Source organism: Megalops cyprinoides, chromosome 3 (genome assembly GCF_013368585.1).
Source record: "Megalops cyprinoides isolate fMegCyp1 chromosome 3, fMegCyp1.pri, whole genome shotgun sequence".
Lineage (NCBI taxonomy): Eukaryota > Metazoa > Chordata > Actinopteri > Elopiformes > Megalopidae > Megalops > Megalops cyprinoides.
The window spans coordinates 21,550,904-21,570,085 of record NC_050585.1 but is presented as its reverse complement, the minus strand read 5'-3'; the positions used below and the strand labels follow the sequence as shown (position 1 = coordinate 21,570,085).

Below are 19,182 nucleotides of genomic sequence, written 5' to 3'. Positions count from 1 at the left end.
TTTCACGGTAAATGCCTGGGGGTAAGGATTGGGGTTTGCATTTTAGATCTGTTGTCGGGAGTTCACCTGGAGCAGCTTAACAGCCTTTGACTTGAGTAGGCTCTGATCACAGGACAAGTGCCATGTAAACTGTGATCTCACCCACTAAACTGATGTATGGTTCAGTGCACAGCTCCCCCGCAGTTAATTTCACAGCATAGACCTTTTGTACATGTATGGACATTTTATTATTGTATATATACTTTTCCTCTGGCTATTCTCTATGTATTTTATGAACCGTCTCATAACTCACACCGAGTGGTCGTCAGTTAATGTGAAATGTTTTCATACTTCATCGTGAAGTGAGTACTCTGTCAGTTACATGATGTGATCCTCTGTCTTTTGATTTTCATTCAATATGATATTCTAACTTTCTGTGTTTATTACTGCGGTACCAAAGAGTGGTATTTATATGACCTTAAATTACAAACTACATAACAGAATCCACAACATAGACCAGCACAGAACACAAAGTAGCCTTTTGTCATCAATTTTATTAGTTTCTCTAGTATTGTTTTCATACAATGAAAATGAACAAATTTAATATGCACACAACGACAGCAGAAAATACAGAAATAAAAATAAACAAAATAAAAACACATCTAGTCTGATGTGTTTCAAATCTGGCTCATTTTTTCCTCCTTCAATACTGATGTGCGTAATACTTTTGGCTTCAGATTAACCATACAGTAATATCTGTTATATAAGCAGTTTATTTTATTGTGTGCTGAGTTTTTAGTTTTTGAGTTTTGAGTCTGAGTTTTAGTTTTTCAGGAAAATATCAAGTGTAGGTTTGTGCTTTACTGACTTTAGTTCAGTTGTGAACTTCAGTTGATAGGGAGTTTGTGAGAGTTTGTTAGCCACAAATCCAAACAATACTGTACAATGAAAACCTTTTCCTGTTTTCCATGAAATAGATGTCTTTGTATAAAATATATTACCAGCAGTGTGCTGTAGATCCCCATGCATTAATTAGGTATTGCCTGGATGTATGACATTCCTTATACGAACCTGTGTGAGGAAAATATATAGCTGTCTTTTCTCTTTACAGTAAAATAACACATCTCAATAAAGTCTCATCTTGTCCTTCTAGTTTGAAAATTCTAAAATGTAGAATAATTATTATATATTAATTAAAGATATGTACTATTTATATAACTATTAATAATTATTAATAGTTATATAAATAGTACATATATTCTTTTTTCTGATTTCTTTCTCAGTGTCTCTTTTAAAATGACCCTTTTAGCCAACTCAAGCAGAAAATGCATATGTACAGATACACCAGAAATACAAATATGTATATTGCTTTGCTTTAGAAGAAACTGTCATATGATTAAATCAAGAAGAAACTGATCAAATATGAAATCATGCTGGATACAGCTTTTAAAATAATCACAAGTAAATACGTTTACCTATTTACATTTACCCAACTTTAATTTTACTGACTGGGGAAGAGTAGCGTCGTAGTGTGCACCATTATCCACTAGGAGGCACTGTTATAAAGAACGCCAAACGAATTATTGTGCCTTTTGTCAGAGAGGCGTGGAGTGGCACAATAACGTTAATGTGATATCTACGATTTTATCATCGGCATAAATCCCCCTCGTTCAATCATTCTTGTACCCTGTCTGCCTTCCCCTCCTCTACAGTCTAATGAACATTGTCAAGAAGATGTAAATATCATTTGCTTACAAACATTCAGTCAAGTGACAACCTCTGAGTCTGTTTTTAAAAATTGTTTTAGAATTCAAGTAAAAATCAACTGTTTTGTGGCAGGAAAATGACAAGTATTTTTCATCAGAAAAAAAAACCTGTGCTTCCCTTAATCACTGAGTCGATTTCAGACTCAAGTCAGACTGTATAAAGTTCGCCTATATAAAAAAATATGGAATGTATTCTTAAGACCTTGGGGAAGGACTTTGCTCAAAAGATGCACAAAAGGTAGTCCTGCAAGCGCAGTCCCATATGGGCCAGTATTCCTACAGAGATGTGCTGTGTTGTAGGAGGGGATGTTCAGCCTCACATGTGCACAACATGCGGGGTCTCGGGGGCAGAAAATGGACCCCACCCCCGACCACACACACACACACACACACACGCACAGAAATATTCATTCTAAGTCCAAGCACATGTACATAAGAGTATACTGCACTCTAAAATCAGGCCAAAATCACGTTGTATATGGTATATCACCCGCTGAAAACAGTGCATGAATACTGCAGATCAGACAGCGTGGTGCTGAACATGTGTAAGGGATTGGGATGAGAAATATGAGCAGATAAGTAAGATGAGGAGGTGCTGCTGAAGCTGGTCCATGCACTAGTGGATGATAGGGCGGGCACATGTGTGTTTGCATGCTTGTGTAAGTGACTGTGTGTGCCTATGCACATGTGTGTTTGACAGAACGAGAGTGAGTCCGACAGAAAGGGACCGGATATGAGAGAAAAACAGTGAGAGAGACTGAAAGATTCAGGGGACAGAGGGATGAAGGAGAGTATAATGCCGCTGAAGGATTAGGAGATTAGATTAAGAGATTAGAAGGAAATTAAAAGCGTGAGCTAAAACATGTGTATGTGTATATGTGTTTGCTGTGAGTAACATTTATCTCTTACCCAAAGAACTGATGCCAAAAGCACTCAGAGAATATGCACAATGTATCTGATAGGAACCAACCGTAAAAGTCACAACTGTGGGTCCTAGTCTGGGCTGGGCACTAATGACATTTGAGAGAAGTAAAGCCTGTCTGTATGGAACTCCTCCATCACATTCCTGACTGCACCAGTGCCACCCCAGCCAATATGTGTCACTCCCTGGAATGTTGTAACAACGCTAATGCAACGTAGCAGTGTCGCTGGTACGAGAGCATAGCACTATGGTTGTGTAATTCACCGTGAACGCCATCGAGGAAAGATGACACACTCTCACTGCTGTAACACTACAACAACAATACAGAGCTGGCGTTCACCGCAGAGATAGGCCACAGCACCAACGCTTCACCATGGTAACGGTTTCCATGGAAACAACCCAAGGAGGCCCATGTAATTAGCACAGTAAACCCTGATCCAGCACCGATGGATTGAGGCTGATAAAAACAGATGCTGTAGGAAGGCTTGTATGCAATTCTTCCTCACAAATATCAATATGGACATGATTATGACTACATAAACAGTAAGCAAAACCTTCTCTGCATTTCCTCATTATCTCAAGCCGATTTCTCACTGTGTTCAATCAAATTCACTTAGATCAATACAGAATATCATGACATATCCCACACATGCATATAATGCACATATTAAACAGGTCAAGGTTCTGCTGCCAATATGTCCTCTGTATGAACCCCTGAAATGTATGAAATGTCTGTAGAAATAAATACATACATGAACACATGCTCTGTGGGAATGAGTCAGTGCAGTTTCTGAACGTGCCTGTGTACAGGAAAAGGAAATATGCACATTACAGATCCGTAGTACAGAAATATGTTCTTTTGGACATATTATTGGGATTTGACAGTGTGAGGTGGTGGATGGCGGGTGAGGGATGTATCAGGTTGTAGGTGGCAGTAATGTGCTGAGTGTAGGAGTTATTTAAGTCCCAGTTACTGTGACTACATATCACATTGAACTGATACACACAGAACATTCATAAACCACAATCTATTCAAATTTCCAGTTTGGCTCTCAAGTGAAGGGCGCACACACACTCACGCACGAAGAGCTCAACCAATCAGGTAATATAAAAAGGCCAATCAAGCATAAGTCTGCTGCTGCTGGTACCTTTTAGCCACATGTGCATGAGATGTTACATGCATTCTAATGTCTGGCTCCTCTTAGTGCCCATTGGCATGAGATCATTTCAAAATGGCAGTAACCTTTCCCTGCACAATGGGGTTGGGAGGGGTGGGTGGGACAAAGTGGGCAGAGCACAGAGGGGGTGCTAAATTTGGAGGGCATGGCACGTATGCCTTTTACCACATAGAAGTCACTCTGCATGCAAATATGGCTGTGCTTGCGGATCTAGCTCCACAGCATGTAACTGCATTAGGCCATAGGGTTATCACTAACACAAAAAACAAGACTCATAATTATGTAAGAGAAAGGAGAGTACATACACACCTGTGGTATTTCATAGCTTGTCTGTGTGTATGTGTGTGTGTGCAAAACTGAAAGACATGGGGGCTGGAATGAGGAGCCAATGAGTGGTCCAGGTCATACATTTTTATCAGACCTTTTGAAGAATTACATCATACAGGTTTGTGTTGTACAGTCATACTTATAAACAGGTTTCAAGTCAAACTGCTATACAAAAATATTTGTCTCAATGCCCCTGACCCCAACATTCCCCCCCTCCGGAGGTCCACCCTTCTGTCCCCCAAAAGAACGAGTCGGACCCCCTACTCAGTGTTACCTTTCCAATACTCAGCCGGAAAAAAATCAACACACCACTTCTGCATAGAAGTGTGAATCTTCGTCTCTACACTGCTCCTTATCTAATGCTGGCATGTGGTGAGTGTGTGTGTGTGTGAGTGTGTGTGTGGGTGTGAACGTGCATGTACCAGTGTGTGCACATGTGTGACAGAGAGTTATTCTCTTTTGTTGATTCTTAGTCTGAAAGACACTCGTCCTGCGAACTTGTCTCGCTCGTTCCCGGTGGACTCCATGTTGTCCGCATTGATCTTGCACTCCACATTGATGTCTTCATTCACTGTGACGTTGAGAAACTTGACAGCCACCAGCGGCTGGGAGTAGTTCACCTAGTGGCAAAAGTCAGGTACTGCAACTGTTGTTGTTGGCTGGTTTGTCATTTTTATTTTGTAATTAATTTCAATTTGTCAAGGTAGAGTACACTTTGTCAATGTTACTACATGTGTGCGTCTCACCATGGGAAGAAGATGTCTTTTGGCTGTCCCCCATCCTTATTTTCTTTCTATCTATATTTTCGCACAGGGTGAAATTAATACTGTGTCCTAATTATCAGCGTGTACCACCTACAGCCTCACAGAACATAATGTACATGGTAACACACTGCTCTTGTTCACAATGTTATTGTTAATGTTAAAAATGCATTCCTATGTTTACTACGGGGCTCTGTTTTAGACCAAGTCCATTAAGAATGTTCACAGCGAGCCAGCCAATCAGAAAACGTATAGTTTAAACAATGATTTTCAGTGTGGAATGCACCAAACTCAGTATGTAGACCATATATTACAGAGATATGTTTGTGGAGTTTATGTGCAGCCCCCATGCAGGTGCTCCACTCTGTGTGAGACAGTGTTGAGTGAGAGTGCAGTCCAGGTAGATTATGACCATCCCCCATGCCTGCCCACCCCAGGGCACTGACCCTGTGTCAGTGCCATGTCTAATCACATAATGGCTGTGGTTGGGATTAGGGTTGGGTAAGACGGTCCCAGAGGGCCTGATGGGAAGGAGTAGCTAATACTTTACCTGTGCCTTCTTGCCGTAGTAGGGGTAGTACATGAGGTTGAGGGTGCCGTTGGGAGGGAAATACATCAGCTCTCCGATTTTGTCACTGTCCTCTCTCTGTAAGGAGAGGTGTCCCAAGGCAATTAGAGAGAGGGGTATACAGTTTCAGAATACATATTTTCTGTTTGATTTCAGCTTGAGTGCACCTCAGTGCTCTTAAACTGAATGATATCTTAGCAATGTCCCAAACATTTCCCCAGTTTTTTGGTTTTTGAACCAAAATAATGCAGCATGTCTATCTCTCAACCACAGCTGGCACCTCAGGCTAAATGAAGTGCTGATCTGAGATCAGTGTTGGTGCCAGAAGGGAGGAATTGCTCTGGAATGCAGTCACAGCTGTGTTTCTTCCTATTGTCATTGACCTTTGTCTCCTAACTGCTTTCAGCCTTCTTAGGGCCTCCAATGAGATTTTAATTCTGACTGATATGGTGACCTCACCCCCTCACAATAATGCAACCATACCAAATGCTCTAACATTATCAAGAAAGAATAGGTTTGAAATGAATACTTGCACATGCCACCTTCAGACTGGTGTTTGTTGAGAGAACGAGTGAGAACCTATTTGCAAGCAAAATAATGTACACCATGTTTCACCCTGACATGCCTGTTATACAAATAAAATTCTTACATAATACAGCTTCAGGGAAATTACCACTGAAACAGCCTGAATGGAACATAGTCTATGGCTCAGATCCAAGTCTGGTCCTTGTTACTTCACCCCATGTAAGACAATCCAGTCAGGTCTCTCCATGCAGTACTTCTCTCAACCACACAAAGAACCTCTATAACCTCTAACCTCTAGCACTAATTATTTTCTACAGGTTAGTTGGTAAGGTTTCCCTTAAAGTTAAAAACGTAAAAAGGTGAAAAGAAAGAAACCTTTTATTGTTCTCCTTTCTCTGATATGGAATTCAATGCTGCCAGACAAAACCTACAAGGACAAACCGTTCGCTAATGAGTGCTGATAAAGCTGTCTGTTGGTATTGATCCCGAACGTGTCATCAAAAGTTTGGCTGGAAAACTTCCAGTCTGTCTCTCACATTTCAAGAGTCACCTGAGTGCCTTCTGAGTGACCTTTACTGCTCTATGTTCATCTTCTAAGTACCTCTGAGTTCTCCCAAGGGAGGCAGACACTACTCCAGTCCTCCTGTACCACAAAATGCTACTATAGTGCTAGCTGCAGTTATATCTCCATAGGCTCCCAAATACCTTTAGCACACAATGCTATTGTAGCGCTAGCTGCAGCTATATCTCCATAGGCTCCCGAATACCTTTAGCACACAATGCTATTGTAGTGCTAGCTGCAGCTACATCTACATTGGCTCCCATCTACCTGTACAACACAATGCTATTGTAACACTAGCTGCAGCTACATCTACTCCAGTCTACCTATAGCACACCATGCTTACCCATTCATCCTTGCCAACCTTGTACCTCTGAGAGAGGAACAGGAGGGAGTGGGAGACGAAGAAAAAAGATGTTTGGAAGGTGAAATGATGTTGACATAAGCAGACAATACAAAGGACAACAACAGGAAGATGTTCCCTAATGAGCTGAACAGGGGTATGGGGTGGGAGACAGAAAGATGCTGGTACAGTGGGGCGGGAAATTTTAGCCTCTCACAATATCTGCCGGGGTCACACTGAGCGTGCAGACGCTGAGCAGAAGGCTGTGGCCTCCTGTTGCATCAGAGCAGAGGAGGAGAGAGGAGGATTAACACACCTTGGCCCCGCAGCTGACGAACGGAGATTGGCCATCTTTCCCAGGTAACATTCCAATCACCTGTGCAGAGAACATCCATCATGACTCTGCTACATGTGACCTTTCTGTGCTGTTGTATGAAGTACTGAAAACCTTATTGTTAAAATGCTTCTGCATTTCCGGCGACTCCTACCCGGTTGAGCTTGATGAGGATGCAGGGCTTGCCGTCCAGGTATCCGTAGTAACGGTCATCAAGGCCGGAGCAGTCCTCCAGCACGGTGCGGTTGAACTGGCAGGAGCGCTTGGGGTTGTTCCTCACCTCACCGCTGTCCTCCTGCACAAAGTACCTGTCCGGGAGGCACTCGTAGTTTGTCATCACCTGCTGGGAGTTGTTGTAAGCTACGGGAGGGCAGAGGACAGGGGACAAGATGACACAGGTGTTCCACACTCTAACCACTCCCTCTCAAACCATTCCCACTCGAACCACTCCCTCTCTAGCCACTCCCACTCTAACCACTCCCTCTCAAACCACTCCCACTCTAGCCACTCCCTCTCTAGCCACTCCCACTCTAACCACTCCAATTCTAGCCACTCCTACTCTAACCACTCCCACTGTACACACTGTCACACTACCCACTCTGACTACCCCACTCCCACTGAATGCCCACGGTCTCTCCTCACTGCCACTGCTCCCTCCATTTGGGGCTGATGAGCTGCAGTTGGGGCAGGCAGAGGAAGGTCCTTTGACTGACGCACATGCCAGTTGAAATAACTATCATCCATTAGCAGCTGATCACTCTTTACCTGCTCGCATAATGTGATAATGTTACCTCAGTGCACTTTATCATTTTAGTCAAAAAGTACAAAAAAATTGTTTTTTTGAATGTCAAAATTGATCTCCAGCCTAGTTGTTATAATCACGAGTATACAAAAGGATTTATTTAATAAAACCCAATCTCTTTGTTAGAATTAGAATTGTTTAATTTGAAGAGCTCAAGGGTATTATAGTGCTGGGACACTGGATATAATCATGTAAAAAGGAACGAGCTGGAGGGTGAGCCTGGAAAACAAAAACAGTCTGCTCCTTCATCCATTTAAAGTGAGGTTCTCTGAATCTCTGCTGTTCTCTTCTTCAACCACCACTGCTCCCCCTCACTCTCTCCCCACTCCCACTCATCCCTTTGCCCGCTCTCCCCCTCTGCCCCCCCGACTCCCTCTCCTGTGGCCACACTCACGGGCGAGGAACTCATCCAGGGCCTGGACATACACGTCCCAGCTCTCTGTGTCCTCGATGTTGTAAACAATCTCCAGCGCTTCAAGCTTTGGCCTGATCATCAAGCCTGCAGAGACAACAGAACTGCTGACTCAGACACAGCCTGTGGGGAAGAGTGCGTGCGTGCATGGGTGTGTGTGTGTGTGTGTGTGTGTGTGTGTGTGTGTGTGTGTGAGTGTGTGTGAGTGTGTGTGTGAGTGTGTGTGTGTGTGTGTGTGTGTGTGTGTGTGAGTGTGTGTGAGTGTGTGTGTGTGTGTGTGTGTGAGTGTGTGCGTGTGAGTGTGTGAGTGTGTGTGAGTGTGTGTGTGTGTGTGTGTGTGAGTGTGTGTGTGTGTGTGTGTGTGAGTGTGTGTGTGTGAGTGTGTGCGTGTGAGTGTGTGAGTGTGTGTGAGTGTGTGTGAGTGTGTGTGTGTGTGTGTGTGTGAGTGTGTGTGAGTGTGTGTGTGTGAGTGTGTGTGAGTGTGTGTGTGTGTGAGTGTGTGTGTGTGCGTATGTGCGTGCGTGCGTGCGTGTGTGCGCTTTTGTGTGTGTGTGTGTGTGCGTGTGTGTGAGTGCGTGTGTGTGCGTGTGCGTGTGTGCGTGTGTGCGTGTGTTTGTGTGTGCGTGTGTGTGTGCGTGCGTGTGTGTGCGTGTGTGCGTGTGTGCGTGTGTTTGTGTGTGCGTGTGTGTGTGCGTGCGTGCGTGCGTGCGTGCGTGTGCGAGTGTGCATGTGCGTGTGCGTGTGTGTGTGTGTGTGTGTGTGTGTGTGTGTGTGTGTGTGTGTACACGCATGCAGTATCGGTAGACGTGTGTGTACCTGGAATAGCCAACCTGTCCTGGTAGGTGGGTTTGTAGTCATCCAGGGTCTGCAGCATGACATACATAGTGAGGGCAAACAGGCCTGCCAAGGCGACGTAGAAGACCAAGTAAAAGAGCAGAATCAGACCTGTAAAGAGAGAAAGGGAGGGTACACAATTAAACACTATACACTCATTATACACAAATTACACAAATTACACACACACACACAGCAGAATCAGGCCTGCACAGGGAGAGAGAGTATCCAGTTACCCGGTTACACACACTACAGACACACACACAGTTCAGCACAGCTAAACTGCAGGAGTGTACAGGAGTGTTAGCTGTAGCTATGACCCCTGAGGGCACAGGAGTTGTGACCCAGTCGAACCTTTAGCCACACAGACGTGGGCAGAGAACTGGGGCCTGATGGGTATGCTTCACCACAGCTTTGGGTGGAGTTACAGGCAGCACTGCACAAAATATCAGCTCATTTGGCTGTCTGGGTGCAAGCTCTGAAGCCTAACCTGCTACAGTCGCACAGAGGTCAGTCAGAGCATTTCCATGTGTTTTGAGAGGGCAAAACATGCTGGCCCCGTCTTGGTACAGAACTTATGTGACAGTGAAAATAAATGTAGCGACACACTGGAGCTGACAGAGACACTCGATCCAAGTTTAGATGCAGTTTAACAGTGTAACCACAATCAAGCATAACGTGCCACACACACCTTCTCTGAGGGCAGTTAGGGAGTTCTGTCCATTACTAGTGGTCCTTTATTCCTTCTCCCTCTCTCTCATACTCCTCGTCACTGACCAAATGTCAGTACAGACAGTAAAGCCGTAATCCTCTTTAGCACTAAACCCATAGGGCTTCCCCACCTCTCTTTCTCTTCCTCCTGCCCTCCCCCTCCCTCTTCTTCTTCTTCTTTTTCTTTTTCTCTCTCAAGTTTCAAAGATTCAAGATTCAGAATGGCATGGCCACACTGTAGAGGTTTACAAAAGCAAGGATCATCTCTCTGTCTCTATCTCTCTCCCTTCCCTCACTAATCTCTCTCTCTCTCTAATGAGCAGGTGTCATAGCCTATCTCAGTTTGCCTTTCTTCATGTTCCAGGCTAACTAACTTAAATACAGAGGCCTCTCTTATCTCTTCTCTCTGCCACCTCTCTCCTTCTCATTCTGCATCCTTGTCTCCTTTCTCGCTTTCTCTCTCTCTCTCTCCTTCCGTTATCTCTCACCTCTCTCTAACCCCTCTCTCTAAAGAGCAGGTAAATGTCTGATAATAGACTGTCTCAGTTTGCCCTTCTGTATCGCTCGTGGCTAATTAACTTAAACCCAGTCGGGGGTTAAAGCCGCGGAAATGGCAGCTCCTCCGTATGTCACCATGGCCTCATCTGGGTTGCCACTGAAAGCTGCCACTCTGTGTCTTAGGTCTGAGCCCGTCACAGTGCAAATTATTGAATGATGTTTTATTGTTTTAATTTGCAAACAGATTTCCACAATGTAAGGAGTGTGTCTCTGTTTTCTTGTGACCACTTCTAACTGTGAGCTGGCAAGTGTTTGGTCACACCTTCTCCAAAAATCCAGCTCATTAAAAAGTATTCCCCAGCCCAATTGCTCCTTGTGTTGCCCTCAAACATTTGAGACAGTTTCAGCTCAATGCAGAGAGATACTTCTTCTCTAAGAGAAGTACCCTCTCTTACATATATGATGACATAGTCCATCTATTATTTATTTGTTGCAAATGAAAGATCATGTCATAATTCCCCAACTTTCATGTGAATTTAGTAAGATTTGTTGTGCAATTCATATGCTTGGACTGTCACACACACACACACACACACACACACGCACGCACGCACGCACGCACACACACGCACACGCACACGCACACGCACACGCACACGCACACGCACACACACACACACTTTCAGCACTCACAGTGACACACAAACACATACTAGACACTTACACACACACAGATGAAGCACACCCACCGGCACACCCACAAACTAGCATCATTCATAATGACACATGCACACGGCCCTCCCCCTAAATCCTAACAAGTGTTGATTAATTTAGGATTTAAGAGTCTTTGTCCGGATTAATTACCTAATAATGAAAAGATTCGGGGGGGTAACAGCATGAAGAAAGGGGGGTCTACAGATTAAGATCAGGGTGCCAGAGGCCTGTTGGGCTGTCTCTCCTCACAAAGCCAGGCCCTGGCAGTGCAAATGATGCCATTCCTGCTCTCAGGAGTTGTAAAGATATGCAGTTCTGCATGAGGCAAAAGAGACGTTCAGTGCATGTGTTTCTTCATGTTTGTTTTGCAAAATCTGTGTCTGATGTATCTCCAGAGTGGCTGATTATTTGTATCATTTATTCAAGTCCCATTAAAAATACCTTTTAGTATGACCCTGTAACAAAACATGCAGTATGTACAATTATAGCCAGTATTAAGTGAAATCTACCTCACTAATAGTCCAGGACAGTGATTATACACCATTTTGGGAACAGTAAAGCTCAAAGACTTCCTCCAGCATAATGAACTGCATTCCCACCAGTGCACATGGATAACAGGTTAAAGCATGTAAGCTGTGTACATCTGGATGAGAACTTCTGCTAAGCAAGCTAATTTAAATATAATTTATTTCCTGCCTTTGATGTATGTTCCATCTCCACAGTGAAAAAATAATTATGAGCTCTTTTCCAGACTTGTGTCTATTTTTTTTAAGTATAACAAAGGGGCCATTCTCTGGAGAGTGAAGTTAGTTCTTGCTGTTATGGTAATGATGTACCATGATGATATGTTAATATACCCATGGACTGATATTACACTATACTAACATGCTAATGTTACTATTGTATAAATATGCCCAGTCAGGATGGCGCAAGGATACAGCTCTTTGAAAAAAAAGAAGTTTTTTAGATGAAAGACAATTGAACTTTAGCAAGCGCATTTTCACATTTTTCATCTCTCTCTCTTTTCTCTCTCTTTCTCACTCTCTCTCGCCCTCCTTCCCTCCCACCATCTCTCTCTCCCCCTCTGGCTAAAGGCGTACTGTACTTCCTTGTTGTACCACAGCCTGCATCCTTAATTAGGAGACAGTGTTTGCAAGGGTCCCTCCTAATAGACAAAATTAATAGATTTTATAGTCTCATGAGGCAAAATGTGGTTATGGGAGAGACAAGCTCATTGCGCCTTATTAATTATGAGTAACAGGTCACATTCTAAGCAGACAGCACTGCAGATGGAGACAGCACCATTATTGCATTAGACCCCAACAGCAGTGGGTGTATTAAATAATTCATATTCATACAGTTAAAATGGAAATAATCAATATCACTTTTGGTGCTGTTTATACACAGTACAGAGGAAAGGGATGCAGCTAGTACCAAAGAGGAGTAAGGCTCTCTTACTGAATTTCTCTAATACAGGTCCTAAAAATTACAATGAAAAAAGTAATATTTCAGGGGGCTTCTAATGTCCCTTTTTCAGCATAGTAACATGACATAGTAACACTACAGACTAACCCACTCTCTGACCAAATCACTGACTGACTAACACACCCTTTGACTGAATCACTGACTGGCTAATCCACTATCTGATTGGCTCACAGACTGATGAACCCACTCTCTGACTCAATCACAGATTGACCAACCCTCTCTCTGACTGAATCACATACTGACTAATCCACTCACTGACCAAATCACTGAGTAACTGAAGAGGAAGTAGCCCCAAAGACAACAGTGCCCCTGCCACTAACTGACTAATTCGCTGAAAGTTTGAGTGAGTGAGTGTGTAAGTGAATGAATGAGTGAGTGCGTGAGTGGCTCCTGTCATAGCAGTGTTTTACCACTAGAGGGAAACGAGGGCAGAAATGTAGTTGCACCCGCTGAAGAGCGTCTGCTCAGGCCTCATGCTGGGCCAAGCGTAAAGCGCAGATGTCTCTTCAGAGCAGAGCGCTTCTGGCTGTGAGTGTTCCTCTGGAAGATGTGCACTGTACCGCACTCTCTCTGAAAAATGTTTCCTGAAGAGTGGACATTAACTCATAAACTCCCAGTTCAAGTAGTCCCAGTAGTGGTTTGTGTTGGCATTGTTCAGATTAGCCTGAGCACGTCTCTGTGCAAATATAGTGAGTGTGTGTAAAAACAATGCCGACACTGCCCCCACAATCGACTGCCCTGCTACACAAGGTCTTGTTGGGCAAGCCTTCCACCCCCCTCCCCCACACTATCCCAGTGTATGCACTAGAATTATGCACAGGAGGATCTGAGTGAGTGAGTGCATGTGTGTGTATGTGTGTGTGTGTGTGTGTGTGTGTGTGTGTGTGCGTGTGTGTGTGTGTGTGTGTATGTGTATGTGCGTGCGTGCGTACGGGTGTTTCTGTGTGTGTGTTTGTGTGTGTGTACACGTATATGTGTGTGAGTGTGAGTGTGTGTGAGTGTAATTGTTGGAGTGGAGGCTCTTGCGAGACAGTGGAGCTGCAGGCTGGGTCAGTGTGAAGCTCTTCTACCCTGCCCCAAGCCAGGACCTGGAACTCAGCCCCAGGACAGCTCTGCTCCCTCTCTCCTCTGTTGGGCTGTCTATTCTTCCATCTCTCTCTCTGCATTTATCTGTCTTTCTTTCCCTCTCAAACATTAAAAACACCCCCCCCCCCCCCCCGTTCTCTTCCCTTCCGTTCTCTCGTGCAAATTCATGACTGGAATTAGTCAGAGCTGCCACAGTATCTTAGGACACAAACCAGCTTGTCCTCACCTTCCCCCCTTAACCCTCTTGTGCTCTCCTTCACTTTGTCAGGGTTCAAATAATCAAATTATTCTTTAGTGGCATGGCTTTATAATGAATACATATAAACATATACATTAAAATGTAAACATATAACTAACTTCCGCACTCTCTCTAAGCCCCCGACACACACACACACTGACTGCGCAGTGGTTTGATGATGTGATGATCCTAGACTGCTGCGCTTGTCTCCTTTCTTTCCACTTGGGATCATTGCTTAGTGCACACAGCTGCCTGGCAGCAGTGGCCTCAGAAACTCCCATGACAAAGTTAATGAAGTGATGGCCCGCCAATGGGAATTTGAGAGCCGAGAGACCTTAATGTCTCCAGTGTTCTTTTGAGTGGAGATTGCGGAGCCGTGCACACACTCATATTTATTATAAGATGGTAACTTTGAACACAGATAAAACCATTTGAGTTTGTTGACTGCTTTGGTAAGAACTGCAGACTGCAGTATGACACACACACACACACACACACACACACGCACCCATGCAAGCACACACGCACATACACACATGCACACACACACAGTCCTTCATTCATCCCCCCTCACAGGACTCAGCTGTGCTCCCAGGTAACCTCAACTAATCTTCTTGCCACATATGATCAACATCAGGGCAATGTCAGGGGTTAGCCAGGCCCTGACCCTTGCTGCATGAGCACCTTTCAGCAGTTTTCTGTGTCCCTTACTTGAATCTGCAGCTCCTCTTAGATGACAATGAGACAAACCCAAATGAAACAAGTTAATCATCTACAGTATTTTACTTTTCGGTAAATAAAAAAGAAGTCCTCCACATTGCTCAAAATAGTCATGGGTGCCTATGAGTCAGTCACTGGCTTACAAACAAATACAGAAATCATCCAATGCTCTTTAAAACCACTGGGCTGAAAAGAACTCTTTATTATAGTCCTTAAAGTGCCCCTTTATGAAGGCAGTCCTTAAGGTACCCCTTTATGAAGTTTCCTTTTCCGGAGATTCTGATCTTGTAGTACCAAGGACATCCTTGTACCTTGAGTGTTCCTCCAGGATCATTATTAACTCCCGTTAATGAGGATGAACCAAGTTCAGAGAACAAATATAAAGCTCCACGGACATCCCCCACCCCCTCCTCTGCCCCAAGACAGAAATAGCCAAATTAACAGGCTTTAACGGGCCAAGCTTAAGGAGAGAGCAGAGCGGTCTAACAGAAGTGGACAGGCTGAGGAAGAACACTCAGAGACAGGAATACCCCAGCATTGCACAGGAAGTACAACCCCTCCCTCCCCCCCAACGACACACACCATGCTCAGGGTCAATTCAAAGAACAAAGTTTGTTGGTATATTTCGGTGTAGTATGAACTCATTCATAAATATCAACAGACTGGTTCTTTTTCTCTGGGGGTTGGGTCTGCTCAGACTGACAATAAGCAATTCACTTCGTCCACATTCAACCAGTTGGACATGTTCATAAAGAGAACGTCTCAATAAGGATATTACATGAACTTGTGAATTAAGATTACTTTCATTTTATTTTCAGTGCTCCATCAGGTGTAAATGCACACACACATACTCACACACATACATTCACAAACTACATCTGCAGAGGGATTAGGACTGCAGAGGGATATCATACGAAAACAGGAGAGTCAGACATGGCCTGGACTGAAATTGCATAACTCACTGATCATATCAACCTTTTTGTCTACAAAGAATTCACCGTATTTATACAGAGATGTGCGTGCATATGCGGGTGTGCACGTGTAGACTATATGTACATACACCATAATTGTGTAACAGTGTTTATGCTCCACGTTTATCACATACGATAAAGAAGGTCCTAAAATCAGTGTCATTAGCAAAGACGTGTAATATAAATTGAGACGTATTGCCATAAATAAAAAAACACATGAAAATTAGCGTGTGTATACTTTGATTGGTCTTAGTTAAAAGACAGCACTCGCTCTTTTGACGTATGGAGTCCATTGATTGAGATTAAATCCCTGACACACAATTACACACAAGAGTCCAGAGACAGAGAGAGAGACAGAGAGAGAGAGAGAGACAGAGAGAGGGGTGTAGGGGGAGAGGGTATACAAATAGAATACCTCCTTCGGCTTTACTCAGATTAGATTGCGTCAATGTCATTTAAAAAGACACGACGTTGCAATTGTGGCGTGCCTTAAACCTTCCGCTTCCACGAATTTCAGAGACCGTATTCAGCTGTATGAGACACGTATTCGGTTACGGCTTCACCTGTGAGATATCACCAAATGTGACTATTTCTAAATGACGATTTCATTTTGGAACGGGGGAAGATCGCCCCCCAAAAATTATCGCTTCTGTAGATAATGTAGATTAGAGCGAGGGATGAAGTAGTATTCTCGCGCGCAGCTCCACCTGCCAACCGCATTACTGTTTGAGGGACTCGATTGCCCTGTAATGAATATTAAACGAGTGACAGCTGTCGCATTAGCTGCTGCTATTGGCCTTTTGTTATCGATCTGGATACAGCACTTCAGTGTAGCAGCGAGCACGCAACAGTTAATCCGCATTAGCTACAGTTTTAAAGCCCCGCGAATGCACTTTTAAACACACACATGAAGACTTTTCGTACAATATGCTGCGTTAAATTAGATTAACTGATACCCCGCACCCTAAATGAGTGTGGACAGTTTACGCACATAGAAAACGCAATGAAATAAATATATAAAGAAATGAGTACGCCGTAAAAAATGGCAGTGGCTGGTACGGTCCATATTCTGTGCTCTTGCGGCGCATTGCAAACCCGATGTTTCAGCACCCCAAGGCACGGACAGCTACCAACTGACAGGGGTCGCTTACGCAGTTCTGTCAGTTCGGTCCAGCAAATATATGTTTATTTCTGACCCAATACAATCAAAATTACAGAACTAAAGAACACAGTTAGGTACACCATGTGTGCAATCAAAGAACGAAAGAGCAGCATATGGGAATGTTTAATGGTATGTTGGTTTTAACATTCGAGTGATTCCAGACGCTAGTTAAAACAAGTTACGATATTTTTGCCCTTTTTACAGAGTGGGAAGGATAATGTTACCACCTACGACAGAAGTGAAACCCAACAGGTATTACCGGGCAGGTGAGGGGAAGGAGGAGATGGTGGGGAGGGGGGAGGAAGACCGGCTGTGGGACTGAGCTACTTGCGGGGATTCGCGCCGGTAGTTGGCTTACCCCAGCTGCTAGCCGTCCTGCCGAGAAACTCGCGCGTCCGTGGATTCCAGATGAACTCTTTGAAGCTGGCCATCATCTCGCCAGAAGACCTCTTGTTCTTATCCTTAGCCATTGTTTAGTTTATGTATCTCTTTGGTCCTCAGAGGCACACGGCTTTTTGGATATATTTCTCCCTTACGAATGTGCGCACTGTATGTTGAATCTCCAAGCCGTGGCTTCTATCTCATAAACCGTACAATTTCCTCGGTTACATTGACAGCTGTCTCCTCGCTGTCTACCCGGATACTGAGACTCCGGAATGAGTTATATACGTAATCCGACCGGTTTGTTCGGATTAAGATGAGTGAAAACAATAACTGTTTCCCTGTTTCCGCTTATTTCATACTACAGTAACTAAATAGTGGCTCTCTGTCCGGTACATAACGTTTTTTGCGCTTTCCCTTAAACCAGTCCGACTGACGCAGAGTTTGGGTGAATGTGCACAGATGTAGCGATACTGCGGTAAACCGCTCTCCAGATTTTAAACCCAGCCTCTCACTTGCCCCTAACTCCCTCCTATCCACGGCCAGTACATACAAGCCGCTTTTCTCTCTTCCACCAATAATAGCCCAGAGCCACATTAAACCCGCCTCCTAAGTCCCATGCATGTGAACATCACGGTTACTTCGCCGGTGTTTCAATGACAAGGTTGATAACGAATCAGGAGTTTGTCGGCGGACACCTTCGGCTGCTAGTGCTAACACCAATGGTCGCGTGTTGGGCTATCCCAGGTCATGACAGCTATAATTACGGAGCCCCTGGAACGTAATTTCATTACGTGCTTTATATTTCCTGATTACAAGCCGCCACGACTATAGAGGGTTATTTAGGGAAGACATCTCTATTCTATCAGAATTCATTCTTAATAAGTTTAATCATCACCGAGCCCCCCCCCCCACCACCACCACCACCACCTCACCCCCTCTTACAGATCAAAACAGGAGTGGAGTAACTAAAATATTAACAAGAACAGACAAAACAAACAAAACAATAAATCATTAATAAAAATGCAAAAGTTATAAAAGGCTGATTTTTTTAAAGGCAGATCTTAAGCAAAGAAAAATGCAGTGGTCTCTTTCACAAAATATATTTGCAACCAATGAACAAGACTTTCATTGACTGTTACATTTTATTTTTAAAGAGGTCTACACTCTGTCCCCCAGGCTGTGGCAGGCAGATACATGTTACACTGCCTCCTCTGCTGGTAGCATGCGTACCTTCTTCTGGTCTTGCAGCAGGTGAATACTGATACTTGTCAGGCAAATTTAGGGAAGTTTGCATCCCTTGACTGGCAGGATAGAAGGAAATGTCCTTCTGTTTCGACTCGTCCCAGCTCACCATGACTGCACGTTCATTTGAAAGTGACACAGAGTCTGTACTTCATTGAGCTTGCTATGTGTCTGAGATCCTTTGGTCGGGTGAGATATGCTTCCAGGGTGCAGTTCTTGTTCGGGGCCTGATTTATTGGTGTGGTTTATTTAATCTTGTCAGCGATAAACAGAATATTCTGTTTTATTACAGCAGTTAATTCTGTAAAGCTTGGAGCCTGCGGTGTTAGTAGGGCTAGTTATTCCAGAGGGTCTCTCTCTGGAGGTTTGGCTGGCTTCCCTGAGGCCTTGTGCTGATTGTTGTGTGGGAATGTGTCAGGCTCTCTCTTGCTTGTCTCTTTCTCCTGTGCTGGAGCAAGAACTGGTGGAGAACAGTTAGCCTGCCTCTCTGAAGGTAAGGTACCTCCATCTGTACAGGTGTCTGATTGCTCATTGTCCTGCATATTGATGAAGAATTGCGGGACAGCAGAAGTGTTTTCTATGGTGCCCTCTGCTGGTGAATTTAGAAACTAGCTACAGCAAGTCATTCTGAGAAAGGAAGTGTTTTCATTCAGAAATGCTG

At 44.1% G+C, this 19,182-nt stretch overlaps 1 protein-coding gene across 1 annotated transcript; it reads right to left on the bottom strand.

Annotated features, from left to right (window-relative positions):
• Nucleotides 1-3,128: 3,128 nt before the first annotated feature.
• Nucleotides 3,129-17,748, bottom strand: atp1b2b (ATPase Na+/K+ transporting subunit beta 2b). The gene is made up of 7 exons (XM_036524620.1): nucleotides 17,254-17,748; nucleotides 9,293-9,421; nucleotides 8,459-8,563; nucleotides 7,417-7,622; nucleotides 7,245-7,304; nucleotides 5,484-5,579; nucleotides 3,129-4,792 (listed from the first exon to the last, which is right to left on the bottom strand). Exons 1-7 carry the CDS (start codon nucleotides 17,363-17,365, stop codon nucleotides 4,622-4,624), a joined length of 879 nt encoding a protein of 292 aa, XP_036380513.1. The 5' UTR covers nucleotides 17,366-17,748; the 3' UTR covers nucleotides 3,129-4,621.
• Between the last annotated feature and the right edge of the window lie 1,434 nt (nucleotides 17,749-19,182).